The following is a 25647-nucleotide window of genomic DNA, read 5'->3' as shown; positions in this document are numbered from 1 at the left end:
AAATATTCCCTAGTTCTTGAGAACCAAGGAATTTTTAATAAGAGGTAAATTGCAAAGTTCCTTACTTTTATGAGCACTTTTGTAATTTTTCTCATTTAAGAATTTGATAGATTCCCTTTAACAAAAACAATCCAACAATCAGCAGACATGATGTGTCTCCGTCATTCATATTTTGTTTTCATGTAACCGTGAGCTGAACCATCCTACATCAGCTATTTTGAGCACTTTCTAACGTCTGTGGACTGGGGTCAGTGGTTCTTTTTCAGTCACTTATTCTTTTTTGTGTTCTCAGGAGCTGCTTCCTAAAAACGTTACACACAGCTGGATAGAAAGGGTGTTTGGTAAATGTGGCACAGTGGTCTACATCAGCATCCCCAGGTATAGAACCACTGGTGACACAAAAGGATTTGCATTTATTGAGTTTGAGACCCCAGAACAAGCTGCCAAAGCAATTGAGGTGATTATTTTTTCTAGCTTTATTACTTTTTGTTTGTTTTATCTGTATTACCGTATGTTTCTTAATGACCAAGTCACAGTAAATTATACGAATGCATTAGATAATAAGGATCAGATAATGTGCCAAGTGTAGATATAAGCAATCTCCAAAACCCAATTAGCATTCAGTATTGGGCAGATGTTGATGAGGACTAATGCCACTTTATTCTAATGCTAGGTCAAAACATGTGGGCCAGCTGCTAGTTATGGCTGAAAATTACGGATACATAATACTAACCAGAATATTGCCATGTAAACATGGAAATACTAATATTGCTTGTTTGGTTAATGGGTGATCAGTTGGGACAGAATGTTCTTCATATACTGACCATATGAGTCAAGCCAAACAAGTCATTGGTCTTGACACCAAGTGTATAGTTGAGCTTTACATTTTTTTAAAGGATTTCCTACAGCATAATGTTGCTTTACTGCTATATAGACTGTTTATAAATTGATAAAAACAAAATGAGAAAATACCCTGCAGTAAGTAAATAAATAGCAATAATTCATAAAAATATCAACGGGTACTTAGTTCACATTGTTTTGACCTAAAAGCCATCCTGCCACGTCAAGGTGACCCTGTTCGGAATGTTTATATATCTATGGAACTTGGCACACGGTTTAATCAAGTTGTGTGAGCCCATCTGCTAGTGACAAGGCATCTCCTCTAGATGGTTATCTAAACATTCTGTGTAGCCACAAAAAAAGAAAAAGAAAAAGAGCAGCACAGCCTGATAACAAGAAATCCACATGGAATCACAGACAGAGTTCCTGAGCTCCAAATATATGGTGAGGTGCTCACGTCTGAACCACAAAGGTATTTCAATATGAACATCAAAAAGAAAGAAAAGACGTGGCAACACTCACCAGTCCTGTGAAGCGGATATGAGTCCTTTAATTAAGCATCAGTGAAACCGTCTTCACGGCACGGGGGAGAGGAGAGGACCCGTAGAAGCGCCGGTGTGGGCGCGAAACGGCTGTTGTCCTCTCCCCGCTCACCTCCTTTCCTCTCCTCTCCCCCGTGCCGTGAAGACGGTTTCACTGATGCTTAATTAAAGGACTCATATCCGCTTCACAGGACTGGTGAGTGTTGCCACGTCTTTTCTTTCTTTTTGATGTTCATTCTGTGTAGCCACCTCCGCAAAAGGCCAAAGTATCAAAATCGAAAATTAGATAACCTATACCTTAAGCGCCGTAGAGTAAAAAATAATGTAAAAATAGAAGAATTGCTATTTTTTCTTTGGATGTTGCATCTCTGCATTAAAAAATGCAATAAAAAGTGATAATGAGCTCAATCGCCCGATGAACCTAAGGTGGGGGAGGTTAACTCTGTTTAATTAACAGGGGTTATGTATAACAACATTGCTTTAGTGATAAATGGCGAAACTAAAAATATATTTTTGTACACAGTCAAGCTCTGCGGGCTGAAAAATAGTTATTGCTCTTGGAAAAAGCGAAAGCTCAAAACCAAAATTGACTCCCAAGTAATAGGGTATGTGCACACGTCAGGATTTCTTGCAGAAATTTTCATGACAATAACCGGACGTTTCTGCCAGAAATCCGCATGCGTTTTTACCGCGATTTTACCGCGTTTTTCACGCGTTTTTGGTGCGTTATTTATGAGTTTTTTTCCCAAATGCATAGAATAGCGGGAAAAACGCAGAAAATCCGCAAAATTAATGAACATTCTACTTTTTTTTACCGCGATGCGTTTTTTTCGTGGAAAAAATGCGCATCATGTACACAAAACATGCAGAATGCATTCTAAATTATAGGATGCATAATGTGTGCGTTTTTAATGAGTTTTTATAGCGCTTCTACCGCAAAAAAAACGCAAAAAAACCTGAACGTGTGCACATAGCCATAGGGTTAAAGTTAGTGGTTACACACAAGCTCTACCACTTGACAACTTCTATGTCATCTCTAAGATTATCTACAGTTGAAGGTCTTGAACTTTTCTTTTCCTTCCTTAGCTTTTGAACAACCCTCCTGAGGAAGCCCCAAGAAAAGCAGGCATGTTTCCAAAAACTGTAAAAAACAAACCTATTCCAGAGCTAAAGGCACAAGAGACCCATGAATCAGGTATGTCTTAATGTAAGTTCTGGATAACAGGATTTTTGGTTGCTTACCGTAAAATCTGTTTCTCGGAGCCTTCATTGGGGGACACAGGAACCATGGGTGTATGCTGCTGCCACTAGGAGGCTGACACTATGCAAATAAAAAGTTAGCTCCTCCTCTGCAGTGTACACCCCACCGACAGGAAGTAGGATCTTCAGTTAGTGAGAAAGCAGTAGGAGAAGCAACGTGTAAAAGAGAAGGATAATATAATAATAATAAACTTTATATAGCGCCAACAAAATCCATGGCGCTTCACAGATTAACAGCTTCAAACACTCAGAGTGTTCAAAGAACTCAAACGTAGACAGTAAACAGAGCTGTTCAACTTGGGAGGGTGCTGTGTCCCCCAATGAAGGCTCCGAGAAACAGATTTTACGGTAAGCAACCAAAAATCCTGTTTTCTCTATCGCCTTTCATTGGGGGACACAGGAACCATGGGACGTCCCAAAGCAGTCCCTGGGGTGGGAAAAAACAGACTTCCATCAGGCCAGAGGACTCACCACTGCCGCCTGCAGGATCCTTCTGCCCAGGCTGGAGTCCGCCGTAGTTCGGCGAAACGTGTGGATGGAAGACCAGGTTGCCGCTTTGCAAAGCCGTCGGCGAAGGCCCTGTGACGTACCGCACTGGAAGCGCCGACTGCCCGGGTAGAGTGAGCCTTCATCTCAGGAGGGGGCCCCCTGTGCTTGACCCGATAAGCTTCCAAAATTGCCATTCTGATCGAGCGAGCAATCGTCGCCTTGGAAGCCGGCAGGCCTCTACGCACGCCATCAGGGATGGCGAAAAGAGAATCCATCTTTCGGAAAGCGGCCGTGCTAGCCAGGGAGATCCTCACTGCCCTGACGAGGTCCAGCCTGTTCAACGATCGCTCCAGAGGATGAGTCGGAGCTGGACAAAAGGAAGGTAGAACGAAGTCCTCGTTGAGGTGGAAAGATGAAAACCACCTCGAGAAAGGAAGGAAGGCGGAGGCCTGGGACCACCTTATCCTGGTGAAAAAATAAAGAAAGGAGGACGGCAGGAAATGGCCGTCAACTCAAAAACGCGGCGGATCGAAGAGATGGACCTGAGAAAAGCCACCTTCCGAGATAGAACTGACAGGGAAAACTCCCTGAGAGGCTCAAAGGGGAGAACCCCTAAGAACAACCAACACAACCTTTAAATCCCATGAATCCACAGAGGCCCTGAACGGAGGGACAGCGTGGACTACTCCTTGAAGGAAAGTCTTAACCTGTGGCTGAGAAGATAAAGTCTTCTTAAAGGGAAGAAGAGCGCAGGAACCTGGCCCTTTTGAGAACTGAGAGCGAAGCCCGAATCCAGTCCTGCCTGAAGGAAAACCAAATGGAAGGCAGGGAAAATGGACATAGGTGAAAAGCGGTTGGACTCGCATCAGCGAAAGTAAGCCTTCCAGGTACAATAGTAGATCCTGGAAGAAGACGAAGGCTTCCTAGCCTGGATTATAGTGTGACTCATCCGGGCCGAAAGGCCGTACACTCTTAAAAACAGTGGAGTCCACATCCACGCCGTTAAACTGAGCGACCGATAATTCGGGTGGCAGATCGGACCCTGAGACAGCAGATCGGGGTCCGTTTGGAAGGCACCAGGGGTGTCCGCGAGAAGATAGACGATGTCTGCAAACCAAGACCTCCAGGGTCAATCCGGGACGATCCGAATGACCGGCACCCATCCCGCCTTGATCTTTATCGACAGCTTGGAAAGCAAGGGAAGGGGTGGGAACCGATAGGGGAGCAGGAACTGCGACCAAGGAATGGCCAAAATGTCAACACCACTGTGAGAGGATCACGGGACCCTGGGCCGACCCGAGGGACCTCCTGTTCAATCGGGACGCCATGAGGTCCACCTCTGGAGTCCCCCATCGAAGAGCAATCCGACGGGAAACCTCCTGAAGTACCATTCCCCTGCCGCGAGGCCCTCGAAGCCGAGGAAGTCGGCGGCCTAAATGTCCACGCCGGGGACATGCACTGCGGAGCTCACCAGGACCGTTGCCTCTGTCCAAAGGAGGATCCTGGAATCTCGGCCGAGGCCAGAGAACGCCGAGTCCACCCCTGGTGGTAGACGTATGCCACTGCTGTGTCATTGTCTGTCTGGGTTCGAATTGGCAGGCTGCTGAGAATCCTTACCCAGTGAAGGCAAGACGGAAAGATGATCCGGAACTCGAGAACATTGATCGGCAAAGAGGACTCCTGCGCCGACCAACAACCCTGAAAGAACAGGAGACAAAGCCCCGTGCCTCCGCCGAGCGGGCTGGTGCCCGTCGTCACCACCTGCCAGGGAACTGGAAGGAAGGATATGCTGAGAAGGATCTACTCTGGGATAAGAGAAGTGACCTCGGCCACCAGTCGAGGAACCATTTGACCCGGGAGAAAACCGGATCGGACGATGCAGGGAGAAGACAGACCTGTCCCCTGTGATATAATAGCCTGCTGAAGAAGTCTTGAATGAAACGGGCGAAGGGAAAATTGCTTCCGATGTTGCAACCAACCTCCTTAGGGCCTTTAAGGCCCATCGGAAAGGAGGGGAGCCGAGAACCCTGGAGCAAGTGAACTTCCTGACAAAGGAGGGATATCTTGTCTTCGGGAAGGAAGACTCTGGTCCGACAAGTGTCGAAGAACATGCCCGGAGATACGAGGCGCTGAACAAGACGGAACTTCTTCCTGTTGACGAGCCACCCGCAACAGTTAGAATGTCGGGAAAGATGGATAGACTTTCGGGAACCTGAAACTGAAATTCCTGAGCCTCCATGGAAGCGATTACTGAACGAGGGGATATCGTCCTGAAGTGTCTCCGACGAAACTTCTTGTTCAGCAAATTGAGATCCGGACTGGGACGACCCTTGTCGTTCTCTGTCAGTACAAAAGGATTCGAAGAGAAGCCTGTGAACCGTTCCTGTTCTGGGACGGGAACGATTACTCCGGATTTAAGGAGGGAAACAATGGCAGTAAAGAAAACCCGGGACTAGAGCGGGGTCTCTCGTAAGTTGGGATTTGAAGAAAACGATCCCAGGACCGTGAAAAGAAGATTTTGTGTCTAGAGGGAACAGGTGCCCTGGCCCATGCGACCTCTGCTGAGGAGACCCAGACGTCCCTGAGGAACAGGAGACGGTTGCCCAGTCTGAGAAACGGGCTGGGGTCTAGTCGTGGGTCATGCCTAGGTGGAACTTCCAGTCCTGGACCTGGAGAATCCACCTTAGGAGTAGCGGGCACGCCAGGGAAGAGTGAGCCGAAGAAAACCTTCTTCTCTTAACATGCCTGTGGCCTCTGCAGTTGCGAAGAAGAATCTGATGCCGCAAACTACGAGAAAGGTCGAAAAGACCAAAGTAGCCGCCTAAGGGGAAGTAGGTGAGGTCTGGAGAAGGGGACTGGTGCCCCCAGTGGCGTCCTTAATAATTTGGTCCAGCTTGGAACCGAAAGGACGTGAACCTTGAAAAGGCAGGCTAGTGAGGGACTTCTTCGATGACTCTTGAGTCAAACAGTGCGACAGCTGGCAACGACATTACTGGGCGCCCGTGCGGCAGAAGACGCGACGTCCCGGGAACAAATTATTCCCCGGCATGAGTAATCTGGGTGGCAAGTTCCTCCAGCTGGCCTGACGGAGCTCCAGCTTGAATGCCCCAACGGAGTTGTTTAGCCCCTCAGATACAGACTTCGAAACCCATGAGGAAGCCAAAGCCGGGCATTGGGATGATGCGGCAGTTTCGATGGCCGACTTCACGAAGGATTCCATGATCCTATCGATGGAATCTTTCAGAGCCGCCCACCGGACAGCGTAAGGACTGTGTTGGCGGCAAGTCTAGCGGCCGACGGATCCACAGGGGGAGAGGTCGTTCTCTAACGCCTCTCATTCCGGTTGGCAATGAGATCCGGAGGAAAGAGATATGAGACTCCAAGACGCTTGTCTCTTTGAGAACGTCTGGTCGAATTCGCTCTCTCTGGCCAGAAGCTCCTCGAATTCAGGATGAGGAGCAAATACCTTGGGAGGTAGTTTAGACCGTCTAAACGAAACCGCCTGATCTGCGGGTTTCGTAGAGGAATCTTCGATGCCACAGGTCTGATTGGTCGCTCCAATGAGGCTTTGAACCATATCCCTCATGTTAGCGATTTGGTTCGAATCCGGCCCCAAATTATCCTCCGAAGGCGCATCAGAGAAGCCTCGCCTGACTCAGCGGATGAGGATCGGGAGGACGCCGACCGCAGAGGAGGACCGAGTGGCGAGATGGAGCGAGAAGAGGACTCAGACCGGCGTTCCTGTCTGGACCTTTTGCAGCTAGCCTTGGAAGGCTTGGACGGAGCTTCCTGCGACCCGGTGGCTACTGCGGGGGTCTGCAGGGGTAACCAATCCAGCACGGAAACCAGGGTTTGAGACACCCCTGTTAAATTGGCCACCGATTGAGACAGAGAGGAGGCCCAGCCTGGGATGGGTATCACTCTGGGGCGGATCGGCTGGGGGATCCTGGGCGGTGGGAACAATCGGGTTGCTGCAGGACAGACATAGCGGAGTGTCAGTCTGCGGTGCAGAGCTACTTACGGCAGACGAAATCCGGAGGAAGCTGTCCGGCTAGATGGTATGGACCTCCGGCGAGAAATAGACCCTTAGGCAGGAGGGTGGTAAGGCCTGCTGCCGTAATCTTGATCGATCTGCGTTGCTTAAAATTAACTTTCATTGCTGGGGTTCGAACTCACAGCTCTCTGTTTGCAAGCCTGCACACCTTACCACTGTACTATCTCACTCTCTTGTTCCGGAGGAGGGGACTCGTGGTTCAGGAGTCCCAAGATGGCGTCGGTGGGAGGAGAAAAGGCGGTTCTCAGTGAAATTGTCGGGCGGGAGAAAAGCCCGCCCGACGAACAAGGAAGGGGGGCGGAGTCCGGCACCGGAAGTAGGCCCAGGCAGAAGCCGGGGCCTAAATTAGCGATCGGTGACCGGCATGGAAGGGCCGCAGCGGAGAACCGTGCGCCGCAGAAGGCGATGGTGAGCGGCCGCCTACAGCGGCGGGAGCAGCGCAGCCGCAGGTCCCAAGCGGTGTGGCGGTCTGGCAAGCCGCCGCGCTGAGGGAGGATGAGAGGCACTGTAAGCGGCCAGAGGGACGCAGCTGCAGGGGGCCCGAAGCGATGCGGCGGCCGGCAAAGCCGCCGCGCTGAATAGAAATGAACGGCCACATACAGCGGCCGGAGCAGGGAAGCCAGAGAGGGCCGAAGCGATGTGGCGGCTGGGAAGCCGCCGCGCTGAAAAGAACGGCCGCATACAGCGGCCAGAGCGATGCGACGGCTGGCAAAGCCACCACGCAGAAAAGAAATGAACGGCCGCAAACAGCGGCCGGAGCAGGGGAGCCACTGAGGGCCGAAGCCACCGCGCTGAAGCTGGGGCTGGGAAGCCTGCAGGACCCGAGGTGGAAATGTCCCCCCCCCCTGAGCAAGGCCACGCAGATAGCGTGCCTGGACAAGAAGCGGCGCGGTGGTCCGTAAAGGCAGCCGCGCCGGAACAGGGAGGCCGCATCCACGGAAGTGGCGCGGCTGAAAAGAGATGCGATTCGCATCAGAAAACCCCCCTAAATAGGATTTTTTTTTTTTTTTTTTTTTTTTCTGGGATCCAGGGAAGCCACAGGGTGGGGCGGGAAAATACTCACCTAAAGATCCCCCGCCGGTACTAACCTGGAAGGAATGAGACGTCCACGGAGCTGATGGACGTCCTCGTCTCCTCCGACCGACAGGCTCTGGTGGGCGAGTGGGTGGGGGACGGAGCCAGGACCGGACTTCTGAGCACGCTTGTGTGCTAGGATCTTGGTCCTGGAGAGGAATCTGAGGATACGGGGTGGCAGTACACGCCGTACTCATAGTCCGCATAGTGGGACTACAGGTGTGACTGTTCACCCTGTATCCCTCCGGAAAAACCTGAAGGGAAACGACGCACATTGAGGTAGATAAGGGTCTAACGAAAGACCCGTGTCCACCTCCTACTGACACTAAGCTAAACTGAAGATCCTACTTCCTGTCGGTGGGGTGTACACTGCAGAGGAGGAGCTAACTTTTTATTTGCATAGTGGCAGCCTCCTAGTGGCAGCAGCATACACCCATGGTTCCTGTGTCCCCCAATGAAAGGCGATAGAGAAATGTGCACTTTGGTGCATAAGGTTTAATGGCCAATGATGAGCACTTACAATTTGGTGATAATCTTTCAATCAAAAAACATCTTGTAGATGTATGTGATTTACTCCATATTACGATAGAAATTGTAGGGATGTTAAGATCATAAATGAAGCTGCGTAGGCTAGATTAGAGGGGCATAGCCTGTGGCCCATGATGCTGTTCTGTGCAACCACCAACCATCTATTCATAGAAATTTTTGTCTTTGTGCTGGTTTTTGCCATACATGTTTGTTGCCAGAGTGAAGGTTTGTGGCATAATGCAGTGTAAGAATGGATACGTGCCTATGGTTTACTATTGCCCCTATTCATCAAAGCAATTTCACCAGAATTCTGTCGTAGTTGCTTAAAAAAGTCCCTCAACTCCTCAAAAATGGGTGGACATGTGGCAGAAGCAGTGTGCCAAAGGGGCATGACACTACAGCTAGTCTAATTCATGACGAGCTGTAACATTATCTATTCCAGAAATCTTACTCTAGTCAGAAACTGGAGTAAGATTTCTGACGTGGCCCATGGAGATGCTCCTTAGATGCTCCTGATTCATGGAGAGGTGTGCACCTCTTCATGAAGCAGGAACGTCTGATTACACCACATCATGTCTGGAAAGAAAATAGCTGATCCCTCTCTGGATGCCCTAAATATTAGCAGAAAGGAGGTCTCCTTACCACTATGTATCACTTTAGAAAGAAGTGGATGACGTGGAGAGGTGGCCACACATGAATGAGCTTGTTTTCAATGTAGTTTTATGAGAGGCGTGAAACACTTTTCAGCAGCTCGCATTCTGTACAGTAGAGCGTGCAGCATGCAGGGTCTCTTACTGTTTAGCGTGCAAACAGGTGAGAAGGTGACTGCTTATTTTCATGATTGGTGGGAGTCCTGGAGCTTGCATATATTTGAGATTTATGGCTTTTAATTGCAATATTTTATAACTGTCCTATATCATAAAACTGCTACAGTTTTATTACAGCCCTTGGAATTGGTTCAGTTTTATTGTGACCCTTGGACCAGATAATGTTGTTCACCCCTGGTCTAGAGTATCATGAATTAGATTATCCATCAGCACTTTAAATGTGTATTCCCATCTGAGACATTTATGGCATATCTACAGGATATACCATAAATGTCGGGTCATTACTGGCCACATGTTCCTGGTGAGGTGGCCATCTCATGCAGGCACATAAGGAATGGGGAAGTGTTCACAAATTACTTCAGGCTTGGCACCAAGAGCAAAACATGCAGCACTGTTCTTGTCACGTCGGTGTACAGTAAGCTTGATTATCCGATTAGTCAGCGCAGTGCTGCGGGAGCTGTTGGGATCAGCCCCTTACATTATGTATTGAAGCCACAATTGCAGAAGAGCCTGATACATTTTTTGTTCTGTTTAATTTTAGAGGAAAAGAAAAAGAAGAAGAAGAAGAAGAAGAAAAAATCAAAAAGCAAAAAGGAAAGTGATGACACAGCAGAGGATGAGATCAGTGACCAGATTATCATGGAAATATCAACAAAAGAAGCCGCAAAATCTAAGAGGCAGCGCAGTATTTCTGAAAGCTCAGTAACGGATACATCAGACTCTACCAGACAAGCCTCTAAGAAGGAGACAAGGAAACGAGACCGAGCAGAGAGCTCGGACCTGTCAGAGGAAGGCAGACCAGCCAAAAGGAAGCACAGCAATTCAGAGGAGCAGGACTCTTCCAAGTACAGAAAACTGCACGATAAAGAAGATGCACCATCAAAATTGCCCTCATCAGAGCTGACAGAATGTAGAGGTATGCAGACATTATGAATGTGTTGGAGGATATTATTTTATTTTACTTATGCACCGCAGTCGTATTCCACGGCGTTGGTGACAGGTTTCCTTTGAAGGGATTTTCTGAGATGGTGTCCAGAATGGCTGATTGAGCAGATCAGTTATGCTTGTAAGACAGCGCTTACTGCATGTGTTGGGGGACACTTGCTTGGCAACGGGATGAAGGCACACAGGCACGTTTTTCTCATAAAACAGTCTATGCGGTTTATTATGTAACTCATAAACCTCCGTAGGCCATGTTACACATCACAGACCTCACATAGCACTTCGTAGTATATGGCTTTGAATTACGGTCCCAAAACACGCCGTGATTCTTTGTCCAGTTAACATGGGCGACCACTCGCCGAACAGTTCATTAACATCCACACAACACAACAAGCACCAACAGTCTGTTCCAATGGCAGATACTTGTCTGCCCTTACTATAACCCCCTTGTCTGGAGTTACTTTACAGGAGCTCCTGCTCGACACGCTGACTCCTCGTCAGTCCTGGCTTCTAGGGAAGCTGCCTTACTGGGATCACCATCTCGTCCGTCCAGACCCTCAGAAGGTCCGTAGCTTCCCCAACACAGTGCCGTCACAGATGCTGCGAGTACACGGTCTCTCCATGTGCTATTCAGGAATCTAGTACACTCACTGGACCTTCCAGCACAGAGACCTTCCAGGTACACGGCCTCACCATGTGCTCTTCAGGAAGTCCGTCCACTCATAGGACTTTCCAGCACACAGGCCTGACCTCATACAGGACCTTGCAACCTCGAACATGTGACCCAAACCAAGGTCACATTATGTTGCTGAAACCACCCCCATAGGTGGGAGTTGTGTGTGTGGTTAGCCAGTCCTGTCCAGCTCTCCGACTCATCAGCCCTTAACAAACTAACATACACGCCGGCAGCAGCACCAGAATGGCAGCATCAATTAGATTTTCCCAGCTCTGGAATTGGTAATTGTGTTTCACGACAGTTGTGATTCATCAAAAATCACAGCTGGCATCAAGTCCTGGGATTAGTAATAGAGGCGTCTATCAGACACCACCATTACTACCCCGGTAATTTAAAAAAAAAAACGCACACAAAGAAAAGACCACTTTATTTTAATTTAAAAAATTCACTGCACAGGGGGCATGAGATTTCTGTTAATTCCATCCACCGTGTGTGTACTGTACAAGGCAGCATCCAGAACCCTAGTATTACTGATCATGTGCACGCAGCCTTAAGGAGCATTTGCACACTCTCTGACAAATTAAAGATTGTCTGTAGTGTAGTGCCAGAAAGTGCAATAAGCTTTCTATTTCATTATTTTTTTTCTAGAGATTTCGACTGAAGAAGAAAAAGATATAAGTGACAAGAAGGAAACTTCTGCTTGTAAGGTGAAGAGAAAAAGAAAGAAGAAGCATAGGGAGAGACATAGAGTTGGGGAAGAAGTCATCCCCTTAAGAGTCTTATCAAAGTATGTTTTGTGTTTTTTTTGTTTTGTTTTTTTTTTGTGCTTTTTAATACTTTATATGTACAGTTAAAGCGAGAAGGGGCAGCCAGGTGGCCTTGATGAGACTTACCGGTGGGGACTTCAGAGGTCATTTGGCCTGATCCATACACACGAGCCAATCAACAAGGAAGCAAAAGAATCATGTTTAGGTCTCGTTTCAAAGCCAAAAGTGGAATTCTAGCTTTATGTATACTACAAATGTTGGCCTGTCCTGAGGGTCTAGAAGGAATCTATTCCTCTGCTTCATGTGAGATCCATCTTCTTATAACTCAAACTGCAATAAACAACCATTAATATTTTTTATTAAGCATAGCATAAAAATACAGCTCTGGCAAATTGAGACCACCACATGAAAACCCTGTCATGGGCAGCCCAATCTCCAGACCTGAACCCCAATGAAAACCTCTGGAATGTAATCAAGAGGATGATGGATAGTCACAAGCCATCAAACAAAGAAGAACTGCTTACATTTTTGGCCAAAAGCAGTGTAAAAGACTGGTGGAAAGCATGCCAAGACGCATGAAAGCTGTGATTAAAAATCATGGTTATTCCACAAAATATTGATTTCTGCACTCTTCCCGAGTTAAAACATTAGTATCGTTGTTTCTAAATGATTATGAACTTGTTTTCTTTGCATTATTTGAGGTCTGAAAGCAATGCATTTTTGTTTATTTTTTCAATTTTGACCATTTCTCCTTTTTCTGCAAAAAATTACAAAATTTATTGCTTGGAAATTCTGAGACATGTTGTCAGAAGTTTATAGAATAAATTAACAATTTATATTTTGCTCAAAATATACCTATAAAGAGAAAAAACAGACAAACTGAACATTTTGCAGTGGTCTCTTAATTATTTTCCAGAGCTGTATATAACTTTGGAATTTTCATAATCATAATCATATTCACCGTCCGAATAAAGTTGTAATTTTTCCCACACAGAGAACGCTGTAAGAATAAAACACGAGTAACTATGTTGAAATTGAGTTTTTAGTGCTTTATCTGATAAATTAAATGGAACTCTTAAAATCTACAACCTGTGCTAGGCAAAACAAACCCTCATACATGGCTGTCATTAAAAAAAATTATGTCTCTTGGAGGAAAAAAAACAAAAGCAATATGAATCTTGATGTAATATTCACGAGACACAATGAATTGCAGTTTTCCAATGATTTAGAAAATGTCACTTTTTTTTTTATCTTGTGCAGGGAAATGTCACAAGCAGTCACCATTGCTAAGGTGCAGTTCTTCTTACTGCAGAGGTGCACATTAGCATTGGTAGCTGCTTAGGGTGGTGATGGACAGTGGTCATGTTCCCAACAACGTGTATCAGGAAAGCATGGCTGCCAAACAAGAAGCACATTACACATCTTTACAATAGTACTTGCTTTCTTTTCTGCATATAGAGCTTACATTTACCATTCAACACTGATTTCTTTAAAGGGAACCTGTCAATTATACAGTGAAGTAAACGAAGGTGGCTTCAACATCCAGTACTTAGCAACTTGTTATATGATGGCATTGCAAGTCCTGAAACAGCAGCGACATTTCAACCCCTAGTATACCAGTGGTCTTTGTCAAGCTAATACAGTAGTGCACAGCCCTCGTATTTAAATCCCCCTTCAACAAATCAAGTTGTGTGTGTGTGTATGTATGTATATATATATCTATCATACACATATATGTCTTATCTCCATCAATGGGTACAACTCTTATAGCAAACATGTCATAAAACATTTTAATTTTATTACCAATAGACCATATAATAGGTGTATGTTCAAGATCAAGCAGGGGCGGACACTGACAGCTTGGAGCCCCTGTGCAACACAATGCTATAGATTATAGTGTGAGATATATATATATATATATATATATATATATATATATATATATATATATATATATATATATATATATATATATATATATATATATATATATATATATATATGCACTGTGTAATAAGGGATGGCAATATACATAATAAGGGAGACTATGTAAGCGAGATATATTGTTCTTCCCCACCTCCGTCACTGCCTTCTCCCCCACCGCTATCATAATTCTCTTCTCCCCCACCTCCACTGATTATTCTGGACCTCTCCCCAGTGTGTTGTTTAGAAAAACAATCACCACCACTCACTTCTGTCCGTTCCCCCATAGCATCATCGTCACTGTCATCCAGTCGCACATGCCTGTGTCAGCCAGAAAGCGCCTTTCAGGTAGCAAAGGATAGATCCCTGCAGCTCCGCTCTGCTGCCATTTTCTCCTATAGGCAGCACATGTGGGCATTCTGGCCACAGGCCCCTCAGAGACTGATATAATATACCATATATACTCGTGCATAAGCCGACCAATCCCCCCTAATTTTGCCACAAAAAACTGGGAAAACGAGTATAAGCCTAGGGTGGGAAATGCAGCAGCTACCGGTAAATGTGAAAAATAAAAATAGGTATCAATAAAAGTAAAATTAATTGAGACATCAGTAAGTTAAGTGGTTTTGAATATCCATATTGAATCAGAAGCCCCATATAATGCTCAATACAGTTCATGATGGGCCCCATGAGAGGCTCCATATTAAAATATGTCCCATATAATGCTCCATATACAAATGTGCCACATATAATGCTCCATACAGTTCATTATGGCCCAATATATAAATATGCCGCATATAATGCTCCATACAGTTCATTATGGCCCCATAGACGCTCCATATAACAATGTGCCACATATAATGCTGCTGCTGCAATAAAAGAAAATCACATACTCAACTCTCGTCGCTGCTCCTCAGCGTCCCGTCTCTCCGCACTGACTGTTCAGGCAGAGGGCTGGCGCGCACACTAATACGTCATTGCGCACTCTGACCTGAACAGTCACAGCAAGAGGACGCAGAAAACGAGGTGGCGGTGGAACGAGGGAAGGTGAATATGAAATACTCACCTGCTCCCGGCGCGGTCCCTGGCAGCTTCTCCTAGACAGATGGTCTCCGACACCCGCAGCTTCTTCCTGTATTGAGCGGTCACTGGTACCGCTCATTACAGTAATGAATATGCGGCTCCACCCCTATGGGAGTGGAGTCCATATTCATTACTTTATTGAGCGGTACCACGTGACCGCTGAACGGAGGAAGAAGGCGCCGGAGACCATGGGACAGGCAGGGACAGCATCAGGAGCAGGTGAGTATGTGACCGTCGTCGCACCCCCCTCAAACGCCGGCACCCCCACCCCACCCCCAAAGCCCCCTCCTCTCTTAAAGCCAACCCCCCCCCCCCCCCCCCCCCCCCCCACCGGCCTTCCTTGACTCGAGTATAAGCCGAGAGGGGCACTTTCAGCCCATTTTTTGGGCTGAAAATCTCAGCTTATACTCGAGTATATACGGTAATACAAAGTTGCTTTTTTTTATGTGTACTTTGCTTTTTAACTTTTCCAATTTTAAAGGGGTCACACTAGGGTGTGAATTTTCTTGTCTGTGGCCAAATTGTATCTTTGATAGAGATTTTACATGCACATAGAGAATAAAACACTCGTGATTGATGACAGTCACTAGCAGCAAATCTGTTTATTAATCGGAAGGCACATCCTTTTTATAGGGTATCAATTATCAGTGTAAATCTGTGGTTAAACCCCTGTCAGCAGGTCTTTGCTATGTAATCACAAGACAACTTGAGGTAGGGGTTAACTCACAGATTTTGATGCCTCTCTTATCAAGCTCTGAGGTTTAGGTTTGCTTACAGTGGTTGTGCTAGCTTATGATTGTTGTGACTTGCTGGTCTCTGTGAGCCCTGGTCCCACACACCCCCTCCTGCGATGAGCACCTCACTGTTTATAGACTGTGATCACAGAGAGCCTGTATGATGTGGGCCGGGTTAGCTGTCTGTGCTCTGCTACATGGCTAAATCTAAAAACTCTTAATTGTGAGACAACAGCTGCACCCAGTAATCTAAGAGCCTTGCATTGTTGGATTCAGCTTCTCTTTGCCTACATCAGTCTGCTCTCATATGTGGAAGCAATAACCTGCTGACAAATTGTCTTTAAATCACTCAGGGAAACCACAGCCAACTTTTGTACATAGCTTGAAGGTATAGACTATATAGACTATGCATGTAAATAGATCTTATGTGTAAAGCCAAATGCTCAAGAAGATAGTAGGAGTAGTATACTTAAAGGGGTTGTCCGTCACCGCTGTGCTCTGCTTTATGGCCGGCCGGAGCTGACACAGTGCGGGAAGCTGACGGCGGGGGACAGACACCGGAATGCAAGTATGCACTGTTTTTTTTTTTTTTACATTTACACTGGTAACCAGGGTAAACATCGGGTTACTAAGCGCGGCCCTGCGCTTAGTAACCCAATGTTTACCCTGGTTACAAGTGAAGACATCGCTGGATCGGCGTCACACACGCCGATCCAGCAATGTCAGCGGGTGATCCAGCGACGAAACAAAGTTCTGGCCTTCTAGCTCCGACCAGCGATGTCACAGCAGGATCCTGATCGCTGCTGCGTGTCAAACACAACGATATCGCTATCCAGGACGCTGCAACTTCACAGATCGCTATCGTTCTCGTTCTAAAGTCGCTCAGAGTGAAGGTACCTTAACTTGGGTGTAGACATACTAGTCTATGACAACCCTAAAGCAGCGCTATTGCCTCCCATTAACATCCATGTCCCTCTCTGCTAATTATTGCAGTTTGTATGTAACATCTTGCAGGTAATGTTTGTGCTGTTTCATTGATGCTGAGCTTAGTTGTGCTATTATCCCAATTAATAATCCTTTTTTACTGAGCCTTTAGGAAACAAAGCTTCACATGGAAAGTCAATTTATAAATTTCTCTCACAATAGGCAAGAATGGTTAGATCTCAAGACCGAATATTTGACACAGCAGAGAGCCAGCATGTCTTTCCTGAAAAAGTCAATAAGTGGGCGAAACTATGATTCCATGGGAGAAATGGAAGCTGAACAAACAAAACAGATCTCCAATGTGAAAGATGGTAAAAGAGCTTTAAATTGAAGGTTATTTTTTATATTTTCACATGCTGTAATGAAATTGTGAATTAAGTGAGTTTAATTGTAAAATAATCACAACCCAACAAAAAGGCAGTGCAGATACGTAGGCCATATATATTTGGATATTTGGGGGATTTGCCTTTAAACCCCATGACTGGCATATTTAGATTTTTTTTTAATAATGTATAGACCACTTTGGTACTCAGCCCAAAAGGCCCAGCAGTAGGTCCACATGTAAAATGTGACACTTACCATGTGTCTTTAAAGGGAAGGTGCCATAAAAAAAAGAATTTCCAGCGATTGAAAAAATGTAAAGAATAAATGTTTAAATTTTCTTAAAAAATATTATCATTTGTTAAGAATTGAGAGTCCTCAGTGGTTGATACCTTTTTAATGGCTAACTGAAAAGTGGCTGGCTAACACGGTACCAAGATATATTTCTTTCCTGTATCATTTGTTTATAATTTAGTAAAATATGAAAAATAATTTTAAAAGGTTTGGCATTTCCACTTTTAAACACTAGAGGGAGCAGCTAATGAAATTTGACAAAAACCTAGTTTACAACTAGCTCACATTACTGCATTGCAGTAATTATGGGCGGAGTCTGGTGACATGGGCGTGATGTCTCCTCTCCTCCCCTCCTGGGTGTTTGCTAAGGGATAAGAGACGATGTTCAGGAACACAGTGAGCAGCCATTTTGTTGGTGACTGCAAAGTTATACTGACAAGTAGACAGTCACAGAGTATGGCAGGCAGCAAGGATTCTGGGAGATATATGGTGGAGGGAGCAGGGTGACAGCAGCACAGAGTATTTCAGGAGAGCAGTATGCTGGTGTATGGAGGCACCATGTTCAGTGCGCGGAGCAGCCAGGGTTTGTACATCGAGCGCTGTCTTTTATACACATGGATGGGCCGACTGCTTGTCTGCTCCACAGATATCCAGGAAACATTTCTGCTGATTGATGGCCTGTTCTGATCCAGACTTTGCATGCACAGACCCCATTCCCCTCCTCAGATCCTGTCCTGGCGATGTGTGAAAGCGAGGCGACAGGCGCAGTCCATTAATTACCTCTCCCCCACTGATACTTACTTTACTGCTCCGCTGCTGAGTCCTTTCTCCCTCCCGTCCTTGGTCTCTTCCTCCTCCTCCTCCTATATCCGCAGGGCTCCTGCGATTATACTGGGAAGCTGGAGCTCACAGACACACTGTGAGCTCCAGAAAGATGGCGCCGATCTCCTGCCTCTGCTGTGGTATGGACGGCTCAGGGGGCATGGCCAGGTCACAGCAGGGAGCAGCTCAATGAAAAGTATAGGGTCGGATGCCAACCACAGTCTCCTATGCCCAGGGCAGCCGTCTTTGCAGAGTATAAGTGTCGTGCAGCTACACTTACACTCCTGCAAAGCAAAATGGCGGCGCCCAGTGGCTGAAAAAATAATTAATAATAAAAAAAATATTAAAGTTAAATGTAAATTTTTATTAAAAATAATTGTTTATATAAACAATCATTTTTAATACAAAAAATAAAATGCGGCACCTTCCCTTTAAATGCTTAATCCATAGCCGGAATAAGAATATAGATAAAAGAATGGCTAAGGCTTCTACACGCCCTGTGGCGCTTTGTCTGAACCTGCCAAACCCTGCAGGGCATGGAATGGCGGCCATAGCCAAACTTTTCATCTGTATCCATATTCCAACTGTAGATACATAATGGATTTAAAGGAGTTGTCCCATGAACAAATTTCATTTTAATCAATCTTCCAATAATAATAATTTCCACAATTGGATGCGGTAAAAAAAAAAAAAAAATGTTCCTGTGCTGAGATAATCTGATCTGTGTCTGACCGTACAGAGACATGGTCTGCACATACCACATATCAAATATTTTGCGATCCACTTCATGAGCCCAATGTACTGTAGGTCCCTTTACCACCTTCAGATTTGGTTATTTGTTTCAGTCCAGTCTGAAATAAAGTATTGTGCATTTCTCATTGATATCACTTGGCTGTCATGTCATTAATGGACATGTTGGTCCACCAGAGGAAGAAATTCTTCGTACCAGCTAACACTAATAAATAAGAGTCCAAATGAGATGGTGCTGCCACCCCTCTATAATCTCTGAAGATCCCTAAAATGGACAATTGAGGAAATAGAAAATACATACACATGTCATTGTCTGCTATATTTTCTGCCCATAATTATGACTTTACTTCTGAATAGATAGATATTTAGATGTATATCAATTCTTGACTTTCATGTTTTTGTTTGTTTTTTGTTGTGTTTCAGTGAATGTTGTGAAAAATGAAGCTCTTGGACCCCAATTTGTCAATGGGGTTATTGTGAAGATCACCAGTTTGGAGCCTTTCCCAAATCGCCAGCATGTTAAGGTGATTACTTTACCTAGCTTTTCTAATAATCTTGTTGTTGATGATATGTCACCATCTCATCTAGCAAAATATTCAGTATGCATCATTAGATAGATTACCAGGCCATGGTAACTTTCCAAATCCATCCTAGAATGAGAATTACTATTATCCTTTCTGAACACTCTGTATGTTATTAGTCAAACTATACGAGCTTTTCACTGTCTTTTTCCCTGCTCCTTAAAGGGAATCTGTCAGCAGGTTTTTGCTACCTCATCTGAGAAGTGGAATCCAATGATGTGTCACTTAGCTTACTGGATGCAGCTGTTCTGACAGGATCAAAGTTTTTAGATTTAGCAGAGCCGAGGAAGCTAACACACACACACACACACCTCTGTATATACAATGTCCATAGGCAGTGAGGTGCCTATCACAGGAGGGGGCATGTCGGACTATCATGCCCGCCACTTCTGTGACCCAGCAATGATAAACTCCTGGTGCTAAAACAATCATTGCAAGCAAACAAAACCATGGCGCTTGGTAAGAGAGGCTTCTCTGAAATCTCTGTTTCAACCCCTCTTCCTCATGCTGTGTTCAGATTACATAGCAAAAACAGCTGACAGATTCCCTTTAAAGATAAAAGCCCATTTTCCATCAGCAGTTTCAGAGTATAATCAAAAATTTATAAAAACAATCTGCAGAAAGAACTAGATTTCATTCTATGGTGGTGATATTAGATGTTTGTCCAGTCTGAGAGACTTATCACGTATCGACATCATCTGCCATAAGTTTAGTATAGATGCTGGTCTTGGTGGCAGTTTCCTTTATGTATGCGTGCGTGCGTGTGTGTGTGTGTGTGTGTGTGTGTGTGTGTATGTATGTATGTGTATAGGGTGAGAAGTCACCGAGGACTTGTCTCTTAGACTAATTATCTGAGATGCTTGGTCACTATATGGCTTTTCAAAATACGGTACATATTTTCTGAAATGTAGCAGCGTTAAAGAGTAAAGCATACACGGCTACAAAAATGCAGTTGTTTGGATTCACGCTGCCCACGGTCATTAACCCCTTCATGACCCAGCCTATTTTGACCTTAAAGACCTTGCCGTTTTTTGCAATTCTGACCAGTGTCTCTTTATGAGGTAATAACTCAGGAACGCTTCAACGGATCCTAGCGGTTCTGAGATTGTTTTTTCGTGACATATTGGGCTTCATGTTAGTGGTAAATTTAGGTCAATAAATTCTGCGTTTATTTGTGATAAAAACGGAAATTTGGCGAAAATTTTGAAAATTTCGCAATTTTCACATTTTGAATTTTTATTCTGTTAAACCAGAGAGTTATGTGACACAAAATAGTTAATAAATAACATTTCCCACATGTATACTTTACATCAGCACAATTTTGGAAACAAAATTTTTTTTTGCTAGGAAGTTATAAGGGTTAACATTTGACCAGCGATTTCTCATTTTTACAACGAAATTTACAAAACCATTTTTTTTAGGGACCACCTCACATTTGAAGTCAGTTTGAGGGGTCTATATGGCTCAAAATACCCAAAAGTGACACCATTCTAAAAACTGCACCCCTCAAGGTACTCAAAACCACATTCAAGAAGTTTATTAACCCTTCAGGTACTTCACAGCAGCAGAAGCAACATGGAAGGAAAAAATGAACATTTCACTTTTTAGTCACAAAAATTATCTTTTAGCAACAATTTTTTTATTTTCCCAATGGTAAAAGGAGAAACTGAACCACGAAAGCTGTTGTCCAATTTGTCCTGAGTACGCTGATACCTCATATGTGGGGGTAAACCACTGTTTGGGCACATGGTAAGGCTCGGAAGGGAAGGAGCGCCATTTGACTTTTTGAATGAAAAATTATCTCCATCGTTAGCGGACACCATGTCGCGTTTAGAGAGCCCCTGTGTGCCTAAACATTGGAGCTCCCCCACAAGTGACCCCATTTTGAAAACTAGACCCCCCCCCCAAGGAACTTATCTAGATGCCTAGTGAGCACTTTAAACCCTCAGGTGCTTCACAAATTGATCTGTAAAAATGAAAAAGTACTTTTTTTTCACAAAAAAATTCTTTTCGCCTCATTTTTTTCATTTTCACATGGGCAATAGGATAAAATGAATCCTAAAATTTGTTGGGCAATTTCTCCCGAGTACGCCGATACCTCATATGTGGGGGTAAACCACTGTTTGGGCACACGGCAGGGCTCGGAAGGGAAGGCGCGCCATTTGACTTTTTGAATGGAAAATTAGCTCCAATTGTTAGCGGACACCATGTCGCGTTTGGAGAGCCCCTGTGTGCCTAAACATTGGAGCTCCCCCACAAGTGACCCAATTTTGGAAACTAGACCCCCCCCAAGGAACTTATCTAGATGCATATTGAGCACTTTAAACCCCCAAGTGCTTCACAGAAGTTTATAACGCAGAGCCATGAAAATAAAAAATAATTTTTCTTTCCTCAAAAATGATTTTTTAGCCTGGAATTTCCTATTTTGCCAAGGGTAATAGGAGAAATTGGACCCCAAATGTTGTTGTCCAGTTAGTCCTGAGTACGCTGATACCCAATATGTGGGGGTAAACCACTGTTTGGGCGCACGGCAGGGCTCGGAAGGGAAGGCACGCCATTTGGCTTTTTAAATGGAAAATTAGCTCCAATCATTAGCGGACACCATGTCACGTTTGGAGAGCCCCTGTGTGGCTAAACATTGGAGATCCCCCACAAATGACCCCATTTTGGAAACTAGACCCCCAAAGGAACTAATCTAGATGTGTGGTGAGGACTTTGAACCCCCAAGTGCTTCACAGAAGTTTATAATGCAGAGCCGTGAAAATAATAAATACGTTTTTCTTTCCTCAAAAATAATTATTTAGCCCAGAATTTTTTAATTTTCCCAAGGGTAACAGGAGAAATTTGACCCCAATATTTGTTGTCCAGTTTCTCCTGAGTACGGTGATACCCCATATGTGGGGGTAAACTACTGTTTGGGCACATGCCGGGGCTCAGAAGGGAAGTAGTGACTTTTGAAATGCAGACTTTGATGGAATGGTCTGCGGGCGTCACAATGCACGTTTGCAGAGCCCCTGGTGTGCCTAAACAGTAGAAACCCCCCACAAGTGACCCCATTTTAAAAACTAGACCCCCCAAGGAACTTATCTAGATATGTGTTGAGCACTTTGAACCCCCAAGTGCTTCACAGGCGTTTACAACGCAGAGCCGTGAAAATAAAAAATCATTTTTCTTTCCTCAAAAATGATGTTTTAGCAAGCATTTTTTTATTTTCACATGGGTAACAGGAGAAATTGGACCCCAGTAATTGTTGCGCAGTTTGTCCTGAGTACACTGATACCCCATATGTGGGGGTAAACCACTGTTTGGGCGCACGTCGGGGCTCGGAAGTGACGGAGCACCATTTGACTTTTTGAATACAAGATTGGCTGGAATCAATGGTGGCGCCATGTTGCGTTTGGAGACCCCTGATGTGCCTAAACAGTGGAAACCCCTCAATTCTACCTCCAACCCTAACCCCAACACACCCCTAACCCTAATCCCAACTGTAGCCATAACCCTAATCACAACCCTAACCACAACCCTCATTCCAACCTTAACCCTAAGGCTATGTGCCCACGTTGCGGATTCGTGTGAGATTTTTCAGCATCATTTTTGAAAAATCCGCGGGTAAAAGGCACTGCGTTTTACCTGCGGATTTACCGCGGATTTCCAGTGTTTTTTGTGCGGATTTCACCTGTGGATTCCTATTGAGGAACAAGTGTAAAACGCTGCGGAATCCGCACAAAGAATTGACATGCTGCGGAAAATACAACGCAGCGTTTCCGCGCTGTATTTTCCGCACCATGGGCACAGCGAATTTGGTTTTCCGTAGGTTTACTTGGTACTGTAAACCTGATGGAACTCTGCTGCGAATCCGCAGCCGCCAATCCGCTGCGAATCCGCAGCGGCCAATCCGCTGCGGATTCGCAGCCAAATCCGCACAGTGTGCACATAGCCTAATTCTAAAGGTATGTGCACACGCTGCGGAAAATGCTGCGGATCCGCAGCAGTTTCCCATGAGTTTACAGTTCAATGTAAACCTATGGGAAACAAAAATCGCTGTACACATGCTGCGGAAAAACTGCACGGAAACGCAAGGGTTTACGTTCCGCAGCATGTCACTTCTTTCTGCGGATTTCGCAGCGGTTTTACAACTGCTCCAATAGAAAATCGCAGTTGTAAAATGGCAGTGAAATGCGCAGAAAAACCGCGGTAAATCCGCAGCGGAAAAATCCGCAGAGGAACAGAATACTTGTGCACATACCCTAACCCTAACCCCATTCTAACCTTAGTGGGGAAAAAAAAAAAAATTCTTTATTTTTTTATTGTCCCTACCTATGGGGGTGCCAAAGGGGGGGGGGTCATTTATTATTTTTTTTATTTTGATCACTGTGATAGATTATATCTCAGTGCTCAAAATGCACTTTGGAACGAATCTGCCTGCCGGCAGATTCGGCGGGCGCACTGCGCATGCGCCCGCCATTTTGGAAGATGGCGGCGCCCAGGGAGAAGACGGACGGACCCCGGCAGGATCGGTAAGTATGATGGGGTGGGGAGGGGAGCACGGGGGGGGGGGGGGATCGGAGCATGGGGGGTGGATCGGAGCGCGGGGGGGTGGATCGGAGCGCGGGGGGGTGGAACGGAGCACGGGGGGGGTGGAACGGAGCACGGGGGGGGTGGAACGGAGCATGGGGGGGTGGAACGGAGCACGGGGGGGGTGGAACGGAGCACGGGGGGGTGGAACGGAGCACGGGGGAGGTGGATCGGAGCACGGGGGGTGGATCGCAGCACGGGGGGGTGGATCGGAATGCAGGGGGGTTGGATCAGAGCACGGGGGGGTGATTGGAGCACGGGGGGGGGCGGACAAGAGCACGGGGGGAGCGGAGCACAGGACGGAGCTGTGCATAGCACTGATCGGAGGATTGGGGGGGGCGATCGGTGGGGTGGGGGCACATCAGTGTTTCCAGCCATGGCCGATGATATTGCAGCATCGGTCATGGCTGGATTGTAATATTTCACCAGTTTTAATAGGTGAAATATTACAAATCGCTCTGATTGGCTGTTGAAAGTGAAACTGCCAATCAGAGCGATCGTAGCCACGGGAGGGGTGAAGCCACCCCCCCTGGGCTAAACTACCACTCCCCCTGTCCCTGCAGATCGGGTGAAATTGGAGTTAACCCTTTCACCGGATCTGCAGGGACGCGATCTTTCCATGACGCCACATAGGCGTCATGGGTCGGATTGGCACCGACTTTCATGACGCCTACTTGGCGTCATGGGTCGGGAAGGGGTTAAAGGGATTTTGTCACCATAAAGAATACATGTAACTAAGCAGGAAAGGTGGAAATAAATGGTTTTGTAATTTACAGTTTTTAACAATGATTCTCCATTCCCATCTGCAAGCTTATCCGTCCTCCCAGTGGCCGATTAGCAGGTTGAGCATGTGCAGTTCCTGCCATCATAAGAGAGGTCCCCCCCCCCCCCCCCATGTGCAGAACTTATACTCCCTGCATTCACCTCACATAGGTCTGACCGCGAGCACAGGGAGCATATTGATGTAGAAGCATGTCAGTGTTCTTCCCCTGTTCTCACAGGTCTAACCTCCGGGTGAGATCCTTTTGGCTTGACCTTTGTGATTGCGATTGCAGACGCTCTTCACGCGCTCACGCAGGTCAGTGAAGCCAAACGATCTCACCCAGAGGTCAGACCTGAGAGCAGGGCCATATTTAGAGTTTCTGCTGCCCTAGGCACTTTTAGTGCTGCCTCCCCCATTGGTGAGTATGACACTATCGGCAGTGACTTTGGCAATAATCGCTGATGTGAAAGTAGCCTTTTGCAGCAGATCCGGCAGTTTTCCCACATCTGCCGTGTAACGGATCACTTACGGCAACACTGCGTTCAGCCTCATTCATTCCCTATGGGACTTGTGGACATGTGCAGGACTTGCGGACATGTGCAGCACTTGCGGTATTGCCGCGATCCGGCAAATGCGGTACTTGCAGCAATAGAAAAATAAACGCTGCTATCAGTGTTTTTTTTTTGTCTCACCGCAAGTGCAAAACCGCAAGTGCCGCACATGTCCGCAAGTAGCCATCACTATCTGTCCCTGCACCTTCCTAGCTCATCCCTAACCATCCTTCTCTGACCTAAAACTACACTATAAAGCTTTAGAAA

At 45.8% G+C, this 25647-nt stretch overlaps 1 protein-coding gene across 4 annotated transcripts in view; it reads left to right on the top strand.

The window, feature by feature from the left end:
- The window catches only part of LARP7 (La ribonucleoprotein 7, transcriptional regulator), a 72942-nt gene that overhangs the window by 26159 nt on the left and 21136 nt on the right, over positions 1-25647 (top strand). For all 4 annotated transcript variants that reach the window (XM_069743831.1, XM_069743832.1, XM_069743833.1 and 1 more), the window contains exons 5-10: positions 293-457; positions 2469-2577; positions 10156-10530; positions 11881-12019; positions 16886-17034; positions 19334-19434. In XM_069743831.1, coding sequence (XP_069599932.1) covers positions 293-457; positions 2469-2577; positions 10156-10530; positions 11881-12019; positions 16886-17034; positions 19334-19434 — 1038 coding nt within the window. The remainder of the gene's footprint in view (positions 1-292; positions 458-2468; positions 2578-10155; positions 10531-11880; positions 12020-16885; positions 17035-19333; positions 19435-25647) is intronic.

The sequence above is a fragment of the Ranitomeya imitator genome, chromosome 1, assembly GCF_032444005.1.
Source record: "Ranitomeya imitator isolate aRanImi1 chromosome 1, aRanImi1.pri, whole genome shotgun sequence".
Taxonomy (NCBI): Eukaryota; Metazoa; Chordata; class Amphibia; order Anura; family Dendrobatidae; genus Ranitomeya; species Ranitomeya imitator.
This window is presented reverse-complemented; position numbering and strand designations above follow the sequence as displayed.